This window comes from Cyprinodon tularosa, unplaced genomic scaffold (assembly GCF_016077235.1).
Source record: "Cyprinodon tularosa strain WSP-4 unplaced genomic scaffold, ASM1607723v1 ctg875, whole genome shotgun sequence".
NCBI lineage: Eukaryota > Metazoa > Chordata > Actinopteri > Cyprinodontiformes > Cyprinodontidae > Cyprinodon > Cyprinodon tularosa.
The window spans coordinates 30,001-57,268 of NW_024039646.1; the positions used below are offsets into that span (position 1 = coordinate 30,001).

Here is a 27,268-nt window from a genome sequence, read left to right on the forward strand (position 1 = left end):
TCGTTCTTCTGCACGTTAGAAGCTACTGATGGTTGATCATCTCCGTCCAGGTGCAGCTGCTAGTTAGCTCGTTCTTCTGCGTGTTAGAAGCTACTGATGGTTGATCATCTCCGTCCAGGTGCAGCTGCTAGTTAGCTCGTTCTTCTGCAGGTTAGAAGCTACTGATGGTTGATCATCTCCATCCAGGTGCAGCTGCTAGTTAGCTCGTTCTTCTGCGTGTTAGAAGCTACTGATGGTTGATCATCTCCGTCCAGGTGCAGCTGCTAGTTAGCTCGTTCTTCTGCAGGTTAGAAGCTACTGATGGTTGATCATCTCCATGCAGGTGCAGCTGCTAGTTAGCTCGTTCTTCTGCAGGTTAGAAGCTACTGATGGTTGATCATCTCCATGCAGGTGCAGCTGCTAGTTAGCTTGTTCTTCTGCGCGTTAGAAGCTACTGATGGTTGATCATCTCCATGCAGGTGCAGCTGCTAGTTAGCTTGTTCTTCTGCGCGTTAGAAGCTACTGATGGTTGATCATCTCCATCCAGGTGCAGCTGCTAGTTAGCTTGTTCTTCTGCACGTTAGAAGCTACTGATGGTTGATCATCTCCATCCAGGTGCAGCTGCTAGTTAGCTCGTTCTTCTGCACGTTAGAAGCTACTGATGGTTGATCATCTCCATCCAGGTGCAGCTGCTAGTTAGCTCGTTCTTCTGCAGGTTAGAAGCTACTGATGGTTGATCATCTCCGTCCAGGTGCAGCTGCTAGTTAGCTCGTTCTTCTGCAGGTTAGAAGCTACTGATGGTTGATCATCTCCATGCAGGTGCAGCTGCTAGTTAGCTCGTTCTTCTGCAGGTTAGAAGCTACTGATGGTTGATCATCTCCATCCAGGTGCAGCTGCTAGTTAGCTTGTTCTTCTGCAGGTTAGAAGCTACTGATGGTTGATCATCTCCATCCAGGTGCAGCTGCTAGTTAGCTTGTTCTTCTGCACGTTAGAAGCTACTGATGGTTGATCATCTCCATGCAGGTGCAGCTGCTAGTTAGCTCGTTCTTCTGCACGTTAGAAGCTACTGATGGTTGATCATCTCCATGCAGGTGCAGCTGCTAGTTAGCTCGTTCTTCTGCACGTTAGAAGCTACTGATGGTTGATCATCTCCATCCAGGTGCAGCTGCTAGTTAGCTTGTTCTTCTGCGCGTTAGAAGCTACTGATGGTTGATCATCTCCATGCAGGTGCAGCTGCTAGTTAGCTCGTTCTTCTGCAGGTTAGAAGCTACTGATGGTTGATCATCTCCGTCCAGGTGCAGCTGCTAGTTAGCTCGTTCTTCTGCACGTTAGAAGCTACTGATGGTTGATCATCTCCATCCAGGTGCAGCTGCTAGTTAGCTCGTTCTTCTGCGCGTTAGAAGCTACTGATGGTTGATCATCTCCATCCAGGTGCAGCTGCTAGTTAGCTCGTTCTTCTGCAGGTTAGAAGCTACTGATGGTTGATCATCTCCATGCAGGTGCAGCTGCTAGTTAGCTTGTTCTTCTGCGCGTTAGAAGCTACTGATGGTTGATCATCTCCATCCAGGTGCAGCTGCTAGTTAGCTTGTTCTTCTGCGCGTTAGAAGCTACTGATGGTTGATCATCTCCATGCAGGTGCAGCTGCTAGTTAGCTTGTTCTTCTGCGCGTTAGAAGCTACTGATGGTTGATCATCTCCATCCAGGTGCAGCTGCTAGTTAGCTTGTTCTTCTGCAGGTTAGAAGCTACTGATGGTTGATCATCTCCATGCAGGTGCAGCTGCTAGTTAGCTTGTTCTTCTGCAGGTTAGAAGCTACTGATGGTTGATCATCTCCATCCAGGTGCAGCTGCTAGTTAGCTCGTTCTTCTGCAGGTTAGAAGCTACTGATGGTTGATCATCTCCATCCAGGTGCAGCTGCTAGTTAGCTCGTTCTTCTGCAGGTTAGAAGCTACTGATGGTTGATCATCTCCATGCAGGTGCAGCTGCTAGTTAGCTTGTTCTTCTGCAGGTTAGAAGCTACTGATGGTTGATCATCTCCATCCAGGTGCAGCTGCTAGTTAGCTCGTTCTTCTGCAGGTTAGAAGCTACTGATGGTTGATCATCTCCATGCAGGTGCAGCTGCTAGTTAGCTTGTTCTTCTGCAGGTTAGAAGCTACTGATGGTTGATCATCTCCATGCAGGTGCAGCTGCTAGTTAGCTTGTTCTTCTGCAGGTTAGAAGCTACTGATGGTTGATCATCTCCGTCCAGGTGCAGCTGCTAGTTAGCTCGTTCTTCTGCAGGTTAGAAGCTACTGATGGTTGATCATCTCCATGCAGGTGCAGCTGCTAGTTAGCTTGTTCTTCTGCGCGTTAGAAGCTACTGATGGTTGATCATCTCCATCCAGGTGCAGCTGCTAGTTAGCTTGTTCTTCTGCACGTTAGAAGCTACTGATGGTTGATCATCTCCATCCAGGTGCAGCTGCTAGTTAGCTTGTTCTTCTGCACGTTAGAAGCTACTTATGGTTGATCATCTCCATCCAGGTGCAGCTGCTAGTTAGCTTGTTCTTCTGCAGGTTAGAAGCTACTGATGGTTGATCATCTCCATCCAGGTGCAGCTGCTAGTTAGCTCGTTCTTCTGCGCGTTAGAAGCTACTGATGGTTGATCATCTCCATCCAGGTGCAGCTGCTAGTTAGCTCGTTCTTCTGCGCGTTAGAAGCTACTGATGGTTGATCATCTCCATCCAGGTGCAGCTGCTAGTTAGCTCGTTCTTCTGCGTGTTAGAAGCTACTGATGGTTGATCATCTCCATCCAGGTGCAGCTGCTAGTTAGCTCGTTCTTCTGCGCGTTAGAAGCTACTGATGGTTGATCATCTCCATCCAGGTGCAGCTGCTAGTTAGCTCGTTCTTCTGCACGTTAGAAACAGCTTTAGTGCTCCGGGTTTATGACCTGAAAACGTTTCGTCAGATTCTCTGCTCCTTCCATCCTGCCTGGTTCTGAACCTTTTTTGCCAAAAATCTAAATTGCAATTATTTTTCAGCCAATATCGAGATTTTTTTATTGCGATTTTCCTTCGCACTAAGCACCAGCTTGTCAATTTTTTACTCCAGGGTTTTAGTTTTTCCAGGACCTTGAAAGCCTGCTTGACCAGAATCCAGTGTTCCTGGATTTTACTGAAAAATGACCTTGAAAAAGTTGTTACTTCTAAAGCTCCTCTCACACCTTGACGATTTAGACCAGCGTATGCCTGACGTACGAGAAATCTGACAAAAACGCTGCCATACGTTGGATAAGTTATGGGTAGTTTCTGTATAGTTATGAGTACGCTGAAGAACGCTGGAACATGAACGTCCAGACGTCGCCATCTGTAGGCCGTCAGTTCCAGGTCAGTTATCTGATGGTCGACATCCGTTCAGTGTCAGTTCCTCATCAGTCGTGGCGTCTAGCTGATCCTAAACCTCTCAGTAACTTCTGCGTAACTTATCCAGAACTGCTCTCCAACATATCAGCGTATCTGACGTGTTCCAGACGAGCGCTGAACGTGTTTCTAACTTCCAGCTACTGTATAATGGCGTATTGGCAGCGTTTTGGTATAAAGGGGGTTCACAGGAGGAAACCGTCAGTTCTCCTCCAGACTTCATCCCCATCATAGGGTGAGCCAGAAGGTGAGTGATGGATCCTCCCTGCATTCACGCCCACCACCAACACACTTCCTAGCAGACATGACGCTCAATCTGCTGACACCAGAAACCTGCTTTATTTCCATTTCTCTTATTTATTCTTTTCTTTGGGGCGGGCTTTAAACAGCAGCCTGGTTAATACCGTAATCAAAGACATCCTTTTATGCAGACCGGAGCCTCCAATGCACCTTAGGGGAGCAGCTTTAACTGATGCTCCTTAGTGCCCATAAAATGGTGCTTGTGCATCATTTCCTGGGCATTACGCCGCCGTGCGTTATGCAGGAGTTAGGCTGTTATTGGACATAAGTTTTGGACTTGTTATCAATACTCCCAGTATATGGCCAAAGTCGGAAAAATCCATAGAAGGTTCAGCCTATGCCAGGGTTTTAGGGGATTCTGGGATGTCAGGCAGACGCTGGATAAATCCTCAAGGTGTGACAGGGCCCTACTATAATGCATAGATCTAGGTTCTAGCTGCTGACTCTCTGTTCCCTTCTGTGGGACAGCATTCCCACTTTAACAGTATTACCACTCCCTAAAGGGCTGAGGAGGGAAATTTAAGTATCTTACTTGCTAAATGTACTTTGATGATTTGAAAATAGCATTTTCCTAAAATGAGATTATATTGCAGATGCAACTAATTGCCCAGCCTGCTGCAAACTGAAAGTCTGATGTTTCTCAGGTCCTGCAGGCAACAGGCTGCTAAAGCCGTTAGATTCAGTGTTTGTGGTATTTGAGAGAGAGATCAGGTTCTCCTATTAATAATAATTCAGTCATGAAGGATACGACTGATAGAGAGTGATGGCTGAAAGGACGCAGCGCCGTCCTGCTCAGCCGTTAGCCAAACAGGGTCTCCATTCTATGGGGAAGGAGAGGCCACTGCTAACCATGCTAACCAGTAAGCCGGCTTTAAACAGGAAAATTAAATGAAATAAAAATAATTTAAAAACTGACGGATCACCACAGGAGGAGGAGAAAAAAAATCCTCCATGTTTATCAGCCGAAGGTCAGCGGGTCAGGGATTCTCTGGCCGAGTCTGACTGGAGACATTTAGAGACACTCGGAAGTTAGACCGTGGATGGACCTCTGACCTTTGACCTCACAGATCTAGAGGAAGAGTCCTTTCTCTAACAGGCAGAGCTGATTTCATCCTGTGTTTTTGTTCCATATTTCTGATCTCCTGACATTTTTCAGACTTCTGTAAAGTTCTTCCTCCTCCTCAGCCTTTGTTCATCAACATTTCCACCTCTTTGTTTGGAAGCTTCACAAGAAAAAGGCAAGGAGCCAAAAATAGACGAGGCAAGTTCAGCAGAAAACCGTCAGAAAATAAACAAATCTGCATGTTGGCTGCTTCCTCTGTCAGGGGAAACCCCTCAGAAACCTCAGCTAGCTGTTCTGTCAGCTCAGCATACCCCATCAGACCATCATACCCTGTCAGATCAGCATACCCCGTCAGATCCCCCATCAGACCAGCATACCCCGTCAGACCAGCATACCCCGTCAGACCAGCATACCCATAGTCAATACGCAACACGTCAGATTTGCCTTTATCCCTTCAGTTTTGTACGAGTCATGTACAAAAAAACCTATTTAAGATCAGATCGCCATACGCTTCAAAACACACCAAAAAGTAATTAGTTTTTTGTACATGACTAAAGGGATACAACCTGTTGAGGTAGTTTAAAGTCTGTGTTTTATACAAAATTTAAGGGATAAACGGGTATTGACTATAGGTATGCTGATCTGACGGGGTATGCTGATCTGACGGGGTATGCTGGTCTGACTATGGGTATGCTGGTCTGACGGGGTATGCTGATCTGACGGGGTATGCTGATCTGACGGGGTATGCTGGTCTGACTATGGGTATGCTGGTCTGACGGGGTATGCTGATCTGACGGGGTATGCTGATCTGACTATGGGTATGCTGGTCTGACGGGGTATGCTGATCTGACGGGGTATGCTGGTCTGACTATGGGTATGCTGGTCTGACGGGGTATGCTGATCTGACGGGGTATGCTGGTCTGACTATGGGTATGCTGGTCTGACGGGGTATGCTGATCTGACGGGGTATGCTGGTCTGACTATGGGTATGCTGGTCTGACGGGGTATGCTGATCTGACGGGGTATGCTGATCTGACTATGGGTATGCTGGTCTGACGGGGTATGCTGATCTGACGGGGTATGCTGGTCTGACTATGGGTATGCTGGTCTGACGGGGTATGCTGATCTGACGGGGTATGCTGGTCTGACTATGGGTATGCTGGTCTGACGGGGTATGCTGATCTGACGGGGTATGCTGGTCTGACTATGGGTATGCTGGTCTGACGGGGGTATGCTGATCTGACGGGGTATGCTGGTCTGTCGGGGTATGCTGGTCTGACGGGGTATGCTGATCTGACGGGGTATGCTGGTCTGACTATGGGTATGCTGGTCTGACGGGGTATGCTGATCTGACGGGGTATGCTGGTCTGTCGGGGTATGCTGGTCTGACGGGGTATGCTGATCTGACGGGGTATGCTGATCTGACGGGGTATGCTGGTCTGTCGGGGTATGCTGATCTGACGGGGTATGCTGGTCTGTCGGGGTATGCTGGTCTGACGGGCTATGCTGATCTGACGGGGTATGCTGATCTGACGGGGTATGCTGGTCTGTCGGGGTATGCTGGTCTGACGGGGTATGCTGGTCTGACGGGGTATGCTGGTCTGACGGGGTATGCTGGTCTGTCGAGGTATGCTGATCTGACGGGGTATGCTGGTCTGTCGGGGTATGCTGGTCTGACGGGGTATGCTGATCTGACGGGGTATGCTGGTCTGTCGGGGTATGCTGGTCTGACGGGGTATGCTGATCTGACGGGGTATGCTGGTCTGACGGGGTATGCTGGTCTGTCGGGGTATGCTGGTCTGACGGGGTATGCTGGTCTGTCGGGGTATGCTGGTCTGACGGGGTATGCTGATCTGACGGGGTATGCTGATCTGACGGGGTATGCTGGTCTGTCGGGGTATGCTGATCTGACGGGGTATGCTGGTCTGTCGGGGTATGCTGGTCTGACGGGGTATGCTGGTCTGTCGGGGTATGCTGATCTGACGGGGTATGCTGGTCTGTCGGGGTATGCTGTCTGACGGGGTATGCTGGTCTGACGGGGTATGCTGACTGACGGGTATGCTGTTGACGGGGTATGCTGATCTGACGGGGTATGCTGGTCTGTCGGGGTATGCTGGTCTGACGGGGTATGCTGATCTGACGGGGGTATGCTGGTCTGACGGGGTATGCTGGTCTGTCGGGTATGCTGATCTGACGGGGTATGCTGGTCTGTCGGGGTATGCTGGTCTGACGGGGTATGCTGATCTGACGGGGTATGCTGATCTGACGGGGTATGCTGGTCTGTCGGGGTATGCTGATCTGACGGGGTATGCTGGTCTGACGGGGTATGCTGGACTGACGGGGTATGCTGGTCTGACGGGGTATGCTGATCTGACGGGGTATGCTGGTCTGACGGGGTATGCTGGACTGACGGGGTATGCTGGTCTGACGGGGTATGCTGATCTGACGGGGGATCTGACGGGGTATGCTGGTCTGACGGGGTATGCTGGTCTGATGGGGTATGCTGGTCTGACGGGGTAAGCTGGTCTGACGGGGTATGCTGGTCTGACGGGGTATGCTGATCTGACGGGGTATGCTGGTCTGATGGGGTATGCTGGTCTGATGGGGTATGCTGGTCTGACGGGGTATGCTGATCTGACGGGGTATGCTGGTCTGACGGGGTATGCTGGTCTGACGGGGCATGCTGGTCTGACGGGGTATGCTGGTCTGACGGGGTATGCTGGTCTGACGGGGTATGCTGGTCTGACGGGGGATCTGACGGGGTATGCTGGACTGATGGGGTATGCTGGTCTGACGGGGTATGCTGGTCTGACGGGGTATGCTGGTCTGACGGGGTATGCTGGTCTGAGAGAACGCCATACCAACAGCTGTCAGTAGCTTTCATCCAGAGCAGATTCCGTTTCTTTCTCTTCTTATCAGGCGCCTCTAATCAAACTTGTCCAGACTTCCTGCAGCTGAATCCAGGCGTGATTAGAGGAGCTTTCTGTCGAGGCTTTGAGGCGCAGTTTGCCTTGTTTTTGATGCTGGGGGGGGTCAGTGTCTGCTGGGACCAAGGCCGCAGAGATACGAGCTGGCGTCACAGAACACGCACACACATGAACTCGCCGTGGCCAGCCTGTCCTTCACCATTTAGACCCACCCCCCCCCCCCCACCAAGTTAAACTAATATAGAAATGTGAAGGGGAGGGAAAAAATGAAGATATAAGGCCTCCTCCTCCTCCTCTCATGTTTGGGTCTGAATCCGTCTCCCTGCCGTCTGTTTGTTCACTAACCTAAAAACCAGCGGCTCTAAAATCCCTCTGTGACACGCCGCTCGCCTCAGCATGAGCAGATCTGCTCTGAAGCAGAACTGTGGTTGGAAAGCAGCGACCTCCTCGTGAAAAAGGAGAGCAAGCAAAGTTTCCGTTGTGGAAAGGAGACCGAATTCCTGCGTCTGGGCTGCGGTCTGACCCCATCGGAGACATCAGCTGCAGGAAAAAACAGCCTGTGGCTGATTGTGTCGGATGTGGTTCATCGATCCGTGCGGCCGGCGGCGTTACGGGCCGCTCGCTAACACGTTAGCCAACGGTTTCATGATAAATCAAATGAGCTGAAGCAGCTCTCCAGCCTGGAAGGATTTGCATGAACATAGCTCCTCATTTCCATACTTAGACCTCATCTATTGGAGGGGGGGGGGGGCATTTAGAAGGTTGATGATAAGTGTTGCTCTGCTTCTCTTCATGCATACAGAACCTAGTTAGGAGAACAAAGTGTCTGACTAATGAGTGGATTATTGGATTAAAGCTCGTCTGCAGGCCACTTTAAACTGATTCATGTCCTCAGGATCAGATTAACATTAAGAAAAAAGAAAGCGACACCTGTGAACTTTGAGTCAGACCTTTAACCTCTGGATACTTTCATTGGCTGTGGTGTTCCCACAGCATGCGGTCAGAGCCGGAGTGATTTTAACGTTTCTTCCCAGCTTTAAAGGAAAAGTCCAGTGAGCCAGGAATAATCAATGGATCATTATTTATATCTAAAACTATGTTTGTGGGGATTTAATGAATTTAATGTTAATCAGTAAAATAATGTAAATAATTTTCAAGATGACTTGGATAATAGCGCGTTGTGACAAACACCAGATACAGCACTGGGACTTGATCAACAGCCGATACCGCACCGTGACAATGTCACTAACCAGTAGGTGGCAGTAGTGTTCTTTGACAAACATGGATGCCTCCAGTAAAGCACATTCACATGAAAATTACTCTGAATTAAAAACACTGATCATTTATTGAACAGGATGGAATCATTTCAGATTTAAAGAACTTTCAGAAGTTTGGATTCTTAAAATCTGAGCTTCTCCAGGTTTTCCATCCAGTGGGAAATGGTTTATAAACTGGGGAAGTAGAAACTGTAATGTTAGGATTTGTTGGTATAATGTCTGATGGAAGTGATGGTGTTAGAATCAGCTGTAGACATTAGCTTACAGCCAGTGACCCCCCCACCATGACGGAGGGCAGTGGTGGTACTCAGACTCTCTATCTATGTGCAGCTTTCAGGAAGAGCAGCTGAATTCTCCTGTCCTGCTAAATATGGCCGCCTACAGTCGTCTCTGCTCTCATGTTCAGATGTTCTCCTCTAAACAAGGCGGCTGTGAAGCTCTGATATATGAGGGTAGATGAGTTACAGGTGGAGGACGGGGGGGTGATGTAACCCAAGAGGTGATGTTGTAAATAATAAGGGGGGAGGGGGGGTCTTTCAGGGTTTTTTTTTTCTTCCAAACTTTAAACTTTTCTGCTGTTTCTGGGATCATAATCAGTTTATTCATGGTTTCTAAGACGATCTGTGGCTCCTGCTCTGAGAACAAAGTGGGGGGGGGGGGGGGGGGGGGGGGGGGGGGTCTTTGCCGTGCTGCTTGATGCAAGTCGCTGTAAAAAATTGCATCTGTCTGGTCCGTTTGTCCCCCCCCCTCCCCCCTTTCTCCCTTTCAGTGAAATTTTCATTTGAATGAGGCTCTGGGTGGGGGGAGGGGTCCCATTGGTTAGACTGCCTCTGCAGATGGACCAATGTTATCCAGATCCCGCCTCCTGGCCTGCAGCGTGATTGGCCGGCTAGGAGGAGCCAGCTGTACTCTTAAACCCCCCCCCCTCTGTGCTTGTCTTCAGTAGAGCTCAGCCGCTCGCTTTCAGCGCTGATCTGAGGCGTCTGGATGCCGCCGTCTGAACTGTTTGGGTTACTGAGCGGTGAACGGAGCGGGACGACTGCTCTGGTTCTGACCCGGACTTCTGCTTTCTGACCCTCCAGGATTAAGAGGCCCGGCTTTAAGCGTTGGATCACAGCGGGACGGAGAACACGGGGCCGGTACCACCAGCAGCTGATCTGAGACCCGCTTCACTGTCAGCTGCTTCGGACCTTCAGCCCAAACAGGTCACAGCCGAGCGGACGGAGGGTTCTGATGTTTGACCTGAACCGCCCCGGTCCAACAAGTCAGTTTCCCTGAGAGAAGAGAAGAAGAAGAGAGGAGGAAGAGGAGCAGAGCAGCTACTGGTGAGGAAGTTCACTCTGATATGGGGGGGCGGGGTGGGGGGGTTCTGTATTCCTCCCTCTGGGACTGACAGCTGGTTCTGGTTCTGGTTCTGGTTCAGGTCCTGCAGAATGCCGGTGGAGACGCTGAGGCCCTCGGACGGCCGCCTGGCCGGCGTCGCCTTCACCTCCGTCAGACCCTTCAGGATCCTCACTAAGGGGCCAAACTACTTCCGCCCCCCGCCTGAGCCGGGGGCCCGTAAGCTGAGCGCCGTGGAGCGGCTGGAGGCCGATAAGGCCAAGTACGTGAAGAGCCAGCAGGTGGCGCTCACCCGCCAGGCGCCCATCCAGGCGCCGCTCATCCGTAAACCCCTGGTTCCCACGGCGATGATGCCCCAGAGCCACGTTGGTCCCCCGGCGACCCGGAAGGTTCTGCCCCGGTGCCCGGGCCACCTGGAGAAAAGTGGCGGGCTGGAGGGGCCGGGGGCGCGGAGGCCTTTTAACCTGGACATTCTGAACAACCTGATCAGTGACGTCTGTGATGAAGGTCAGTCATCCTCCTCATCCTCGCCCTCATCGGGGGGGAAGAGTCTCTGCAGCAGCCTGTCAGCAGAGAAACTCCGCCACGCCACCTCCTCCTCCCCCTCCTCCTGCACCTCCTCTCTGCTCAGCGCCCCCGCCCCTGCAGCAGGACTCTGCCGCCGGCCCCCCCCTGTCCCGGCGCGGGGACCGGCGCTCCCGACCGGGGCCCCCAACTCGGTGACGGTCCGCAGGGTGGACGTCCGGCCGCAGGCCGAGGTGAAGAAGCCGCTCAGGGTCGCCCTTCAGCCCCGCCTCCGGCCCAGACAAACCCCCCAGGGGCAGGTCCCGCCCCCCCCACCGCCTCCTCAGTCACACAACCAGTTCCCCTCCAAGGTTAGCACCTCCTCCCAAACCCTGCCCCCCAGCCCCATGCTGTTCCGGGCGGGCTTCATCCCTCCCGCCTCCCCCGCCTTCACACGCATCTCCAACGCCAGCTCCAAGGGCTCCGCCCGCAAACACCCGTCCCTCCACCGCTCCAAGTCCGACCTCAGCGACCGCTACTCCCGCGCCACCGCCGACCTGGAGCGCTTCTTCAACTACTGCGGGCTGGACCCCGAGGAGGTGGAGGGGCTGGGCGGCGTGGAGCGCTTCACCAGGGCCAACTCCGACATCGTGTCCGTCTCCAAGCTCCGGAGCGTCAGCACGCCCAGCTCCGAGTGCGGGGACGACGAGCGTGCAAGGGAGTACGGAGGGGATGAGGATGAGGAGGAGGACGGCCCCCTCAGGATGAACGAGCGAGTCCCCTACGGGATTTCCGTCATCGAGAGGAACGCACGGGTCATCAAATGGCTGTACGGCATCCGGCAGGCGAGGGAGGCCCAGGGCGGCGTCTCCAACGTATAGCGCCATGATGCTGGCGTTCGTTCTGCTGCCTCACTGAGACCCTCTGTCTTCTGGTCGCCATGGCGACTGACTTTTATGGACGTCAATCATCAGAGGTCTTAGTCTCTGTTCTAAAAGTGCATCTCTAGTGACCCTCTAGGTATTCTACAGCAATAAGACGCAGTTTTTACTGCCGGTGATGATGAAGGCGGAGGAAGGCTCCATGCTAACGGTACTGAAGGCGCGCATGGGTGCGAGTTTGGGCCTCAGAAGCGCCGCACGGCGACCATGTGGGCGGAGCCGTTCATACTGTGAAACTGCAAATAAAGCTTCCACAAACGTTTTCTAGATGTTTCTGTTAGCATGCTAGCGTGTCTTAAACAGAACAAACTGGTCCAGTTCATTCAGCGGGATTCTGTTCCATGGAAACTGGTTCCTCTGACGCTGCCAGGAAATCGGTTCACCGCCTCCGGAAGAAGGAGGTCACATGATGATGATGGTCACATGAAGCGTAGATGGCTGACGGAGCGAATGGAGGAGAGCGACTCAGGAAACAAACGGACCAATATTTATATGGAGAAGTATTTTTTACTAAAGGACGAGCGCACTGAGGTCAGGAGGCGTTTTCTACCTTCCTCTTCCTCACACAGGAAGCTGCAGCGTTCAACGCAATCAGATCCCAGAGCTGCAGACGGCTGCAGGCTCTGCTTTTCTAATCCGGTGCTGGATGCCCAAAGATGAGAGGAGAAATGCTTTACTGAGGCGTCATTAATAAAGATGTTTGCATAAGAACCGCCTCCTCCTCTTCCTTTCTGCTCTGTGTCACTGTTCAGGAGGGGGGGGCCAACGGCCCACGTCTTCCAGAAGGTCCTTCACCGTTCTGATGCTGCCGCACTTTACAGCTGCACCTGTGGAGATCTGGGCTTTGACTAGGCCATTCTATCTGATCACCCATACGATACAGACACCAATGGGATGTTAATATGAATTTATTATTTATTTTATGCTGTCTAATGTTAGAAAAGGCTAAATATAAAGTAAAATTATTAAAACAGAAGATATGAAAACATCTGATTGATGTAAAATTAACCAACGAGTCACAGAAACTTTTAACAGAAGGAGTTGTGTTAGCATGAAAATACCAGAGAGTTTAGATGCCGGACGATAAAATCCAATATTATTATTTTTTGGGTAATATCAGACCAATATCCGATATTAATGTTGCATCAGGAGAGACCCAGAAAAAAACAGCAAACTAAGAAAAGCTGCGACTAGATCTACATAACAGGAGCTCCAGAGCCATAGATCAGCTCCTCTGAGTCCGACGCCATGGATCCCCACCAGGAAAGAGGCTTTTCCTCCTCCGCTTCCAGCTAGGACTGAAACTAACAATTATTTAGCAAATTAATTAATCTGTCATTATTTATCTGATTAATAATCAGAAAGCCAAAGGCTCCTTAAACAAGATTTTTTTACGATACTAAAGCAGGCGAAACGTTTCCTCTTGTGGAGTTCTGGATAGAGCAGATTGAAAGATGAAAAATATTTTTTTTTTTATCTTCAGTGCAAAATGTTTATATATATATATATTTTTTATAATTTGGATATAATTCCTGCTCTAAGTGCGTAGCTCTATAAACTAAAGGCATCTTTTAAAAGTCTCTACACTTGGAAACAAACCGACCAGTAAGTATTTGGAGAAGTTCCAAAAAAAGAAAGTTAAAATCAATCCTCTGGACTTTGTTTCCAAGTTTGAAGACGTTTCTCTTCCATCCAGGAAGTTTTTTCAATCCAAAATGTCAGAAATAGCGTTTAGTTCCAGGTTTTATCCAGCAGCCCAACAAAGCCTGGTTTTAGTTTAGAAAACATGCAAATAGAAACTGAAACTGTTGTTGGGCTGCTGTTTAAAACCTCCAACCTAAAGCTAATTTAGACCAAACTTTGCCAGTAGAGTCAGAGAAACTTTCAATCTTCTTCATCCTAATTGGTTCTCTGCTGTGCAGTGAGGGAAATGAGGCCGATGCAGATCATATATAGACCCGGGTCACTTCCAGCTCCAACAGTGCTCTGCCCAGTGTAGCAAACATCTTATCATGAGTAAAAACTGTATTTACTCTTAATTTGAGTGGGTAAATAAGATGATCGGCCAATGGAATGATTATATTAGCCTTAAAATAAGATAATCAGATCTTATGCACTTGAAATAAGAGACTTCTTATTCTAGATGTAAAGTTTCTCACTTACTGGTTCAATTGAAGAAAAAAAAAGCACTTAATTGACTGCAACACATTGACTTCAATGTGTTGCAGTGCATGAATGTGTGATCTAAAAAGTTCAGGACCCTCCAGTCTGCAGGAGGAAGGCGTGCAGCGTGATGCTCTCCTGTTCCCAGCAGCACAGAGCCGCCATATGTCAATATTTAGGGAGGGATCAGCTGGGCTCTGGCACGCTGCCTCACAGCCGCCATGAGCCGCCGCTGACTGTCATGTCTGCTTTCTAAGTAGAGAGGCCTTCACTGCTCTGCTGCGTTTGGAGACGATAAGTCCAGCTGCTGGGTGGGGGGGGGGGTATCACTTGGTTCCAGTGGGATGTCCACAGCATAAGTATGTCAGGGCCTGGATGGCCACGGAGCAGAGGGTGATAAGCTGATTAAAGCGTCAGGGCAGATGGGATCGCTCTGACTGTGTGTTTGTGTGTGTGTGTGTGGGGGGGGGGGTGTCCCATGGGAAAACCAAACTGGGTTGTCTGTGTTAGCTTAGCGTGTTTTTGCAGAGGCACTGCTTTACTTCCGTTAGCTCTTCAAGTGCATCAGCCTTTCTTCTTCTCTCCATCATTCATCCAGAATCGTCGTCGTTTCAGGATGAATCTTATTCGTTGCACATTAGAAGAGTTTAACTGAGCTCAGCGTCTCTCTACAGCTGTAGCTCACTGGATGCAAACCAGTTCAATCACAATCCCAGTCTGATTTTATTAGTAAATTCAGGCTGAGAAACCAGTCTGGGGTTGAATTACTGTTTAAACTAATCTCCTCCCTCCAAACCCTAAATGATCTCAAACAAACTGCAGGTTATTCTCCATCCACCCCAGACCATCACACTACCACCACCATGTTTCAGTATCAGTGGAGGTTTGCATTCCTCTCCCTGAAGATCAGTTTGTAGGAACCGATATCCCATCTCCCCCCCCCCCCCCCCCCTGGATGACGGTTGGTCAGAATGAACGAGTTTGTCCTTTAGGTCAATGATGCTGATCAGGTTTATTTTGATGTGAGGGACAGAAGTCTGGGCTTAATCTCAGTGCTGGATAACAATCCAGTCCTGGCAGAAGGAGATGAATGCTAACAGTGTTAGCATCACAGGACTTTGTTAAATTATTTACACTGAAGAAATGTTTTATAAAGAAAAAAGTCTTCAAACACAGAAAATGAAAAAAATTGATTGAAATCAATTCTTCCCACTGGAAAAATCTCAATCAATATTTTATTCTTAAAATTAGTGGCACTTTGCCAATGGAACAAGACAATTTACATTTGAAATAAGAAAAAAACAATTGCATTGTCTTATTTCTAGTGAATATTATCTTAATTATCTTAAGAGTAGAAATACTCATCAGTTTGCAAATCATCTGATGTACCTGCTCAAATTAAAGGTAAATACACATAATTTAGGAAATCTTGACTTTTTCTCCTAGATGGTTTTTGCAGTGCAGAGAATGATCTATATTCAGCAGGAACCAAACGCAGAGATGATGAAGACAGGAAAGATCGGCAGGAAGAATAAAGATGGTTCAGGTGCTGACATCATAACCAAGATAGGAGTTCAACCTGAACATCTAACATCTGATCACATCTCCACCAAACCACAGATAAAAAAAACAGGTTCATGTCTGATGTCATGTGTAATTAAAAGTATTTTACAAACATCAACATAAAGATTTTTGATCAAAAGGAGAGGAAACTGCATATTAAAGGAAAAGTCGCTCATATTCAGAATCCAAACTTCTGAAAGTTCTTTAAATCTGAAATGATTCCATCCTGTTCAATAAATGATCAGTGTTTTTAATTCAGAGTAATTTCCATGTGAATGTGCTTTACTGGAGGCATCCATGTTTGTCAAAGAACACTACTGCCACCTACTGGTTAGTGACATTGTCACGGTGCGGTATCGGCTGTTGATCAAGTCCCAGTGCTGTATCTGGTGTTTGTCACAACGCGCTATTATCCAAGTCATCTTGAAAACATTCTTCTTCCAAATGTTGGCTACATATTACGGGTTTTTTCTCTGGCCAGAAGTTCGATGGCAAATCCTCCCTCTTCAAGTTGGCGATCCAACGACCAACCCGTCCGTGGAGGATCAGGAATCAGAAAGGTGGAATAACTCTTTTTTTCACTTTTACCCGATGTATTCCAGCATCCAGCTGCCATGCACGTGGGCATTGTCAGTTTCACTATAGCTCTGGTGAATTTCAATGGTGAAGTCCTCTGGAAATCTTCAATAATTGTTGTTGATTGCAGATGTGTCTAGTAGTTCCCATTGATTTAGCTTGGAAAGCGGGGAGAATGGCGCTAGGCTTACCGCACCGTGACGTCACTGCTGGAAGATGGCAGGAGGGAGGGGCTACTATATTTGGGCAAAAATGGCCGCTCCCAGACTCAGTGATCGGAATGAAAATTATTCTTTAACTGAATAACGCTAAATTCATTGAACTACCTTAAACATATTAGTTTTAGGTATAAATAATGATCCATTGATTATTCCTGCTAACTAGACTTTTCCTTTAACATTCTGGCGTCATTGTTTGGATTTAGGTCTGGACTTTGACTAGGCCATTCTAACACCTCAGTCCAGTCAAAATAACTAAAATCAAAAAACACTTTTTAATAGACATCAAGGAGGGAAGAAAAAAGTTTCTCATTCAAACAGAAGTTTCAAGCTGACTGGAAAAAAGGTTCTTCAGTCACTGGAAAGATGAAGATGCTAACCTGATCCCTGAAATTCAGAATCTTTGGAGGAAACGTTCAGTTCATCTGATGTCATCCTGAATCCGGGGGCGGATTTACCAACAGGCAATACTAGGCAGCTGCCTAGGGCCCAGAGTTCCTGGGGGCCCCATAAAACCATGCAAAGAGCAGTGTTACCAACTTAGCGCTTTAGTCGCTATATATACAATCTGGTGCTACAGATTTTATGCTAAACCAAGAAGCTAATTTATCCTGCTAACACTTAGACATGTAATAGTGAGCAGTGATGTGAATGAAGTAGGTTTTTAAAGGTTCTCCTCATCAGGACTACTTTCTGTTGTCATTATCCTGAGATTCATGGACTGTTTTTCTCATTCAGACGCTGGTTCTGGCCACATCTTTGATTTGTTTCCTTCCCCTGTGGCGTTTCAATGATTCATGCTAGTCACAGCGTGTCCTGCCAGAAGCCGGCTGACCTGAAGGCCTCAGACTCAGCCAAGCCCTTTGTAAACAGATCTGTTGGACTTTGACATGACAACAGACCCCCCTGAACAGACCAAGCAGAGAGTCCCCCAGGCTGCTTCTGGATCCTCCACAGACCAGATCTCTGTGATTCTCTTTCATGGTGCAGCCGCCAGCATGAGGAGAAAGAGCCCATTTCATTCTGTCTCTCTTTACAGAGAGCATCTTAACATGTTAAAGACACCTGCTGCCTGTCTGCAGCCACAGCGACGATGTTGGCCAGCAGCGATCAGTGGAGCCATAGATTTTACCTGCTGCTGCCAAGAAACGCTAGCAGCCAGAGAGGATGGATTCTACCTAACTTCCTGTCTGAGGGGAAAAAACACCGAAACCTCCAACTCTAATAGATCTGCTATTTCTGTCAGTGGAAGGTCTGTTAGCCAGGCTACATCAAAGGAATAAACTGACTGGACAAAAGGCTTAAATTTACCATTAGACAATACTAGGCAGTTGCTTAGGGCCCAAAGTTCCTGGGGCCCCCATAAAACTCTGTTTCCATGTATGGTTAATACAACTATTCCGTATTTATTCACATTAATTTTTTTTTGCTAAAATGCCATCAGAACGCTGATAATATTAAGTGTATCTCAGCCCCCCCCTTCAGTGTCCACCATATTGGATCAGTCCATTTGCTGCACATGTTCAAAAACGTCCAAACAGACAGCAGCAAACCATTTGTGTATATATATATAAATATATATATATATATATATATATATATATAAAAATAAATATATATCTATATATTTATATACACTCACTTGCCACTTTATTAGGTACACCTGTCCAACTGCTCGTTAACACTTAATTTCTAAGCAGCCAATCACATGGCGGCAACTCAGTGCATTTAGGCATGTAGACATGGTCAAGACAATCTCCTGCAGTTCAAAGCGAGCATCAATTCAATTCAATTCAGTTTATTTATATAGCGCCAAATTCACAACACATGTCATCTCAAGGCACTTCACAGTTCAACCAGATCATAAAGTCAAATTGATACAAAGTTCTCCATCTAAGGAAAACCAGTTGATTGCATCGACTCATTGACTCAATACAATCCCTCACACTAAGCATGCTTGTAGCGACAGTGGAGAGGAAAAACTCCCTTTAAACAGGAAGAAACCTCCAGCAGAACCAGGCTCAGTGTGAGCGGCCATCTGCCGAGGCCGACTGGGGTTCAAGGAGACAGAAGCAGAGATACAAAAGCAGCTGTAATAGGCGGCCCCGTCCAGGAAACACACAGCCAGGCAGACGAGCTCCGAGCCAGCTCCCATGTCAGAGGACGAAGAAAGCACATCCACCCAGTCACAGCACAGCTGATGTTTCTTTCCAGGATGACGTCACAGCCAAACAGGAACAGACAAGGCAAAGCTACTCTGAGGAAAAGCAGATAGAGCAGAAGGTTAGAGATTGAACTAACAGATTCTGCAGAATAGGAGAATAGAAAGAGAATGAAGCAGAATGATGAAATGGGGGTCCCTATGTCCTCCAGCAGTCTAAGCCTATAGCAGCATAACTATAGAGATAGCTCAGGATAACCTGAGCCACTCTAACTATAAGCTTTATCAAAAAGGAAAGTTTTAAGCCTAGCCTTAAAAGTAGACAGGGTGTCTGCCTCACGGACTAAAACTGGTAGTTGGTTCCACAGGAGAGGAGCCTGATAACTAAAAGATCTGCCTCCCATTCTACTTTTAGAAATTCTAGGAACCACTAGTAAACCTGCAGATTGAGAGCGAAGTGCTCTGTTAGGAACATAAGGAACAATCAGATCTCTGATATAAGATGGAGCTTGGCCATTTAAGGCTTTATATGTGAGAAGGAGGATTTTAAATTCTATTCTTGATTTAACAGGAAGCCAATGAAGAGAAGCCAGGATAGGCGAGATATGATCTCTCTTTTTAATTTTCATTAGAACTCTGGCTGCAGCATTTTGGATCAGCTGAAGGCTTTTAACTACAGTTTGTGGACTTCCTGATAGTAAAGAATTACAATAGTCCAGCCTTGAAGTAACAAATGCATGGACTAGTTTCTCAGCATCACCCCTGGACAGGAGATTTCTAATTTTTGCAATGTTCCTCAGATGAAAGAAGGAAATTCTAGAAACCTCTTTGATATGGGATTTAAATGACAGGTCCTGATCAAAAATAACACCAAGATTTTTTACTTTATTATCTGAAATCAGTTTAATCCCATCCAAATGAAGTGACTGACTAATCAGCTTATTTTTCAAAGACTCTGGTCCAAAGACTATAACTTCTGTTTTGTCTGCATTCAGAAGCAGAAAGTTAAGAGTCATCCAGGTTTTTATGTCTTCAAGACATGCCTGTAATCTATGTAATGGGTTAGCTTCATCTGGATTTATAGACAGATATAGCTGGGTATCATCAGCATAACAGTGAAAATTAATCCCATGCTGTCTAATAATTCTACCAATTGGGAGCATGTATAAAGTAAATAGAATTGGTCCTAGCACTGATCCCTGTGGTACTCCACAGGTAACCTTTGAGCATGTTGAAGATCTATCATTAACATGAACAAACTGAAATCGATCAGATAGATAAGATTTAAACCAGTCTAATGCTGTTCCTTTAATTCCAACAAAATGTTCAAGTCTTTCTAAAAGAATATTATGGTCAACTGTATCAAATGCAGCACTAAGATCCAACAGGACGAGCACAGATACAAGTCCATTATCTGAGGCCATGAGAATATCATTAGTGACTTTCACCAGAGCTGTTTCAGTGCTATGATGAGCTCTAAAGCCAGACTGAAACTCTTCAAAAAGTTCATTATGGTGGAAGTGATCGCACACTTGTTTGGCAACTACTTTCTCAAGAATTTTGGATAAGAAAGGAAGATTGGATATAGGTCTATAATTAACCAAGTCATCTGGGTCAAGAGACGGTTTCTTAAGCAGAGGTTTAATTACAGCAACCTTAAAAGCTTTAGGTACATATCCCTGTAACAGAGATAGATTAATCACATCTAAAATGGAGGAGGAGATCAAAGGGAATACCTCCTTAAATAACCTGGTTGGAACTGGATCTAACATACAAGTTGAAGGCTTAGATGAAGACAATAATTTTGCTAATTCAGAGAGTTCAACTGGATCAAAGCAGTCTAAACCCGGTTCAGATTCCATGACTACCTCAGGTACAATCGCGGATAGAGGAGTGCTTATGATCTTATTTTTAATAAGATCAATCTTATTTATAAAGAATCCCATAAAATCATTGCTGCTAAGAGCAGGTGGAATGGACGGTTCAACAGAGCTATGGCTCTGGGTGAGTTTGGCAACTGTATTAAAAAGAAATCTAGGATTATTCTTATTCTCCTCTATTAATGAGGAGAAGTATGCTGCTCTTGCTTTACAAAGGGTCCTCTTATACAGCAGTAAACCATTTTTCCAGACTAGGAAGGACTCCCGCAGGCCTGTGGAGCGATATTTTCTCTCCAGTTTCCTAGCATTTTGCTTCAAAGTACGCAGCTCTGCATTAAACCAAGGAGCAAGCTTTCTATTTTTAACGGTTTTCATTTTCAAAGGAGCTGCATTGTCTAAGGCAGCACGCAGAGAACTAGCAACCCCATCAACAAAATCATCAACCTGTGAAGGGGAATAAGCTATGCTTTTGCATTCTGCAGCACTGCTCAGCGACAAAGAGGAGAGAGAAAGTGAAGCAGATTCTTTAAAATTTATAACTGCACTATCTGATAAAGATCTACTAAAATGTAACCTTCTTTTGGGGGAGGAGAACTCTGTTAAAGTAATCCTGAAGGTTATTAGAAAGTGGTCAGAGAGGACAGGGTTGTGAGGAAATACTGTTATTTCTTCACATTCTATGCCGTATGTCAGCACAAGATCCAAAGTATGAAGATGAGAATGTGTGGGACTATTCACATTTTGAACAAAGCCAATAGTGTCTAAGATAGCATTAAAGGCTGCTCTTAAGCTATCGCCTTCAATGTCAGCATGGATGTTAAAATCTCCCACTATGATGACCCTGTCAGTTTTTAATACCAAATCAGAAAGGAACTCTGAAAACTCATCTAAAAATTCAGAGTAAGGACCTGGTGGACGATACAAAGTTACAAAAAGAAGAGGTTTTCTTGCCTTGAAATTTGGATCAGGGAAATTAAGGGTTAAATGTTCAAAAGAGTTGTAGGTATTAACTGTTTTGGGAGTAATCAGTAAGTCAGACTGGAAGATTGCTGCTACTCCTCCTCCTCGCCCAGAACTTCTGGGTATGTGAAAATTTAAATAGCTTGAAGGAGTTGCCTCATTTATGCTCACATAATCCTCTTGCTGCAGCCAGGTTTCTGTAAGGCAACACAAGTCAATGTGATTATCACAAATCAAGTCATTAACTAGCAGACTTTTAGAGGAAAGAGATCTTATGTTAAACAGACCGCATTTAATTGTTTTAACTTTTTCCCCAATTGGAGTTATTTTTATTTTTATTAGATTATCATGATTTACTCCTTTAGGAATATTTGCTAATTTATTAGATTTTGGTCGTGGGCAAGACACTGTCTGGATGGAGTAAAGAGTGGGTAACAGTAGAGAAGCTGCAGAGATGTGTGTTAAACTACAACTCTGCTTCCTGGTCTGCACCCTGGGTGGTCAGGGTTTTGGAGGACTAATAAATGTGGCCAGATTCCTAGAAAGAAGAGCTGCACCATCCAAAGTGGGATGAATGCCGTCTCTCCGAATCAGACCAGGCTTTCCCCAAAAGGATTGCCAATTATTAATGTAGCCCACGTTGTTTTCAGGACACCACCTAGACAACCAGCGGTTGAATGACGACATGCGGCTAAACATGTCATCACTGGTCAGATCAGGGAGGGGACCAGAGAAAATTACGGAGTCCGACATTTTTTTGGCAAACTTACACACCGAAGCAACACTAATTTTAGTGACCTCCGATCGGCGTAACCGGGTGTCATTACCACCAGCGTGAATAACAATCTTACTGTATTTAACCTTATCCTTAGCCAGTAGTTTCAGGTAGGATTTGATGTCGCCCGTTCTGGCCCCCGGCAAACATTTGACTATGGTCCCTGGTGTCTCTAATGCCACGTTTCTGACTATGGAGCTGCCAATCACCAGAGTGGGCTTCTCAGTGGGTGTGTCACTGAGTGGGGAAAACCGGTTAGAAACGTGAACGGGCTGGTGGTGACCAGTGGGCAGAGATCCACGACTACGCTTTCTGCGTACAGTTACCCAATCGCCTGGCTGCTCAGGCACTTTTGGAGGACAGCTACGTGGGGGGCCTACTTTAACTCCTGGATGTTCAACAGCCTGAAGCCTGGATTCTAACTCTGACACCCTCGCCTCCAAAGCTACAAAAATACTACACTTATTACACATCCCATTATCACTAAAGGAGGCAGAGGAATAACTGAACATCTGACACAGAGAGCAGGAGAGAGGAGAGGAAGAAGGAAGAGTTGGAAAAGAGTCAAGGGAGGGAGAGAGAGAAGCCATAGCAATGCTAAGCTAGCGCTAGCCTAGGCTAGCTACTCCTTGCTATCAGAAATAAAACAGTGTGAAACTGACAAGTGCTCAGTAGAAAAGTGCAGCAGAAGGTGCTATGTTTTAAAGTAGTCAGTTAGAGATATCACAGAGAAAATAACTTAACTTCGGGTGGAATTCCTCTGGACAGCTGCAACAGCTGCACACTCAGATAATCCATCAGTATGGGGAAGAAAGGTGATTTGAGTGACTTTGAACGTGGCATGATTGTTGGTGCCAGAAGGGCTGGTCTGAGTATTTCAGAAACTGCTGATCTACTGGGATTTTCACACACAACCATCTCTAGGGTTTACAGAGAATGGTATGAAAAAGAAAAAACATCCAGTGAGCGGCAGTTCTGTGGGCGGAAATGCCTTGTTGATGCCAGAGGTCAGAGGAGAATGGCCAGACTGGTTCGAGCTGATAGAAGGGCAACAGTGACTCAAATAACCACCCGTTACAACCAAGGTGGGCAGAAGAGCATCTCTGAATGCACAGTACGTCGAACTTTGAGGCAGATGGGCTACAGCAGCAGAAGACCACACCGGGTGCCACTCCTTTCAGCTAAGAACAGGAAACTGAGGCTACAATTTGCACAAGCTCATCGAAATTGGACAATAGAAGATTGGAAAAACGTTGCCTGGTCTGATGAGTCTCGATTTCTGCTGCGACATTCGGATGGTAGGGTCAGAATTTGGCGTCTACAACATGAAAGCATGGATCCATCCTGCCTTGTATCAACGGTTCAGGCTGGTGGTGGTGGTGTCATGGTGTGAGGAATATTTTCTTGGCACTCTTTGGGCCCCTTGGTACCAATTGAGCATCGTTGCAACGCCACAGCCTACCTGAGTATTGTTGCTGACCATGTCCATCCCTTTATGACCACAATGTACCCAACTTCTGATGGCTACTTTCAGCAGGATAATGCGCCATGTCATAAAGCTGGAATCATCTCAGACTGGTTTCTTGAACATGACAATGAGTTCACTGTACTCAAATGGCCTCCACAGTCACCAGATCTCAATCCAATAGAGCATCTTTGGGATGTGGTGGAACGGGAGATTCGCATCATGGATGTGCAGCCGACAAATCTGCGGCAACTGTGTGATGCCATCATGTCAATATGGACCAAACTCCCTGAGGAATGCTTCCAGCACCTTGTTGAATCTATGCCACCAAGAATTGAGGCAGTTCTGAAGGCAAAAGGGGGTCCAACCCGTTACTAGCATGGGGTACCTAATAAAGTGGCCGGTGAGTGTATATATATATATATATATATATATATATATATATATATATATATATATATATATATATATATTTATTTATTCAGAACATATGTCCAAATAAAATCTATGTCCAATGTACAATGGGATTTTTCTTATTTTTGAAACCTAAGGAAAAAACAAAACAAAAAGAAACAAAAAAAGAAACCCCACCCACTCTCTCCATGTAGCAACACATGTCCACCATAGTAGTACTATGTTAAGCTTTAACCATATTTTTTAAAGGTCAGGAAATATTGAAATAATTGAAACACAGTGAAGATCAATGTTGATGAGTCTCTCAGGTCTAATCGGGATAAAATGTCCAAGAAGGGATTCCATATCTGCTCAAATTTTTCTTGTTTGGAGGCTCCATAGATTTCCAGTTTTTAATTATACATTTTTTTCTCTGCAGATAATTTTAACAAAACAAAGTATTTCTTGTAAGGATTTAATTTCAAGGAAATAACATCTCCAAGTGTCCATATCCTGAGGTCAGGATCTAAAGAAAACCCACAAACTGCTGATGTTATCAGAGTTACATTCTTCCAGTAGGTTTACAGGTGAACAGAATTCAAACACATGAAGAAGATCCCCTAGAGACGTCCTCTGGCGTTTATCATGATACCGGCGTATTCAACCTATATGAAGTATAATATACACTGTGAAAAATATTACATTGAATTTGCCTGTTTTGTTGATATTAATGTTGTTTAAGATGGGTTTACTAATCTGCCCCAGCTTTTGTCATCACAGTTGCAGTTTAAGTCCAATTGCCATTTTGATTTTTTTGAGTACTTGTCATATGCTGGTGAATAGTCAAAAACTATTTTGTAAACACAAGAAATTAGTCCTTTTGTAGTGATACGTTTGGGATCTAATAAACATCGTTCAAGCAGGGTTTCCTCTGGTTTATTAGGAAATATCTCTAATGTTTGACTCTTAATCCAGTGTCTGATCTGCAAATACTTGAAATGGTTGTGTCTATGCAGGTCATGAAATTCAGATAATTGACCAAAGCTGGCAAACACATTATTGGTATAAAGATCGCAGACTATTGCAGCAAACCATTTGAAAACAAACCATGCAAAGAGCAGTGTTGCCAACTTAGCGCTTTAGTCGCTATATTTAGCCACTTTTCAGACCCCTCTAGCACTTTGATTTCTAAAAAGCTCCTAGCGCCAAATCTAGAGACTTTTTTCTGCTACTGGAGACTTTGGAGACAACATCTAAAAGCAGCGAACTCTGCTCTCCAGAGCGAGTAGATTGGTAACCCCGCCTCCTGCTCTCCTCTATCTTGTCTGCTGTCATGATTCATGCAGCTATTATTTCATCCAAATGAAAAATGGAGAACAGATAAGCAGATCATGGCTTGTCTACAGTGAAAAGAAGGACTGGGTTATTTACTTTGGCCTTTTTGGAAACACAGGAAGGAGCAATCAGCTAAGTGAGCTTAGTGCTTGGAAAAAATCTTTCATTCCTTTAGAGACAGCATGAAAAGTCAGCTGAGTACAAAACATAGAGAGGAAAACAAGAAGAAAAGGGACAAGAAGAGAGGGACACAACCTAGAACAGATAATGGATGTCTATTCTATTAACATTTCTACATCTGGAGAATGGGGCTGTTTGATGTGTTCTCCATTCAGAGGCTCCCCCTCTGTCTTTGCCTAGGGCCCCACATTTCCTCAATCCACCCCTGAACTCTGCTTACATTGAGTTATTCCAGGTTTCCTATCAGGGCAAATGGCTGCTAATGATAACAGAGGAGTTGCTGTTTTACAGAACGGAGGTTTTGCAGCTGTGTTGAACTATGGATCCTTTAAAGAGCAAAGCTGTGGCGGTTTTGGACTGAATGACAGACGATGGAAGCTGACAGATGACTTGATTTGAGCCGCTGAGCAGATTGTCTCTCAGAAAGTAAACATTTCTGGACATGCTCTACTGGGATGAGTCCCAGCGGAAACCAGGAGGGAGGGATTCTCCTCTGGGGCTGGGAATGCTCTGGGATCTCCACTGAGGAAGAGGATGGAGCTATCCTTCCTCTCCTGGACTCGTTGACCTGCAGGCTGATCTTCATGTTCTTGTTTCGCCTCAGTGAGGTTCAAACACAGCGACCAACCTGCTGGGGTCAGTTCTGCTCTTCTGTTACTTCAGGATCTGCTTCGTCTTTCTAAAACTAGTCTTTCATGCAGTTCATAAAAACAAGTTTGTGTTTATTTTACCACCTTTAACCTGTTTCTGCTTTAGAGCGTGGAGGCGAATCAAACAGCTTTCGTTTGGGATCTGATGTCTTTCACAAACTTCTGGTGTTAACATTTTTTTTCTGTTCTAAAACGGTAAATTCTTTAGGTTTTAGGTTAAAGCAAATTAAACCAGGATCAAACTGGACGAAGTGTTCAAGATTGATTCTATTTCGAGTGCATACATTCTATTTTCCTTATTCTACGGTCAAACTGGTCAAACTACCAGTTTTAGTCCGTGAGGCAGACACCCTGTCTACTTTTAGCGGCTCAAATAGTTCTGCTGCTATAGGCTTAGACTGCTGGAGGACATAGGGACCCCTTTTTCATCATTCTGCTTCATTCTATCTCTATTCTCCCACTCTGCAGAATCTGTTAGTTCAATCTCTAACGTTCTGCTCTCTCTGCTTTTTCTCATAGTAGGTTCATCTGGTCTGTTCCTGTTTGGCTGTGACTCCATCCTGGAGAGAAATATCAGCTGTGCTGCTGCCATCAACACCTTTGTTTCTAGATGTTGGAGCTTGGCCTGTTTTCCAGTGTAGTCCTGTTTCTCTGACTGTGACTAACTGAATGTGCTCTCTTCATCCTCTGACATGGGAGCTGGCTCGGAGCTCGTCTGCCTGGCTGTGTGTTTCCTGGATGGGGCCAGTTGTGTCTGTAAAGAGAACTGAGATGATGTGTGTTTTGACTTAGCGGTAGTGAAATAAACTGAATTGAATTGAAATTAAGGGCATAAACCCTCCTTCCATTGGAAAAACATCCTATTTACTTCACATAAAGGGCAAATACACATATTTAAATAAAAGACCAAGGGCCGGATTTATCAAGATCCAATTTTGCGTGCAGTAATTTGCGCTCGCAAACTGGAATTTTGCGCGAGGGGCTGAACCATGGTTTGCGGGTGATTTAACAAGAGCGATTGCGTAACTGGTGGCAGGTGCAAAACTGTTGGAGACGCCCTATTTAAATGATGGTTTTGCGCGTTTTGTGGTTTGCGGCATGGCGAGTTTGGACACCAGAAAGCGCAAAAGGAAATTCGACCCCATGGAAATGGAGGTGTTGGTGGATGAAGCCAACAAACATTTGAACACAGAGGAACGCTATATGTGAAAAAATCTGTAATA

General features: G+C 46.1%; 1 protein-coding gene across 2 annotated transcripts in view; it reads left to right on the forward strand.

Moving 5' to 3' along the window:
- wu:fa11c10 (protein FAM110B) overlaps nt 1-12,193 on the forward strand; it is a 33,589-nt gene extending 21,396 nt beyond the window's left edge. The window contains exons 2-3 of one of the 2 annotated variants that reach the window (XM_038273527.1): nt 10,023-10,265; nt 10,364-12,193. In XM_038273527.1, coding sequence (XP_038129455.1) covers nt 10,374-11,666 — 1,293 coding nt within the window. In that variant the 5' untranslated portion in view covers nt 10,023-10,265; nt 10,364-10,373 and the 3' untranslated portion in view covers nt 11,667-12,193. Of the gene's footprint in view, nt 1-9,866; nt 10,266-10,363 lie in introns of those variants that run through there. The other variant, XM_038273526.1, reaches the window with a different exon arrangement.
- The last annotated feature ends 15,075 nt before the right edge of the window (nt 12,194-27,268 follow it).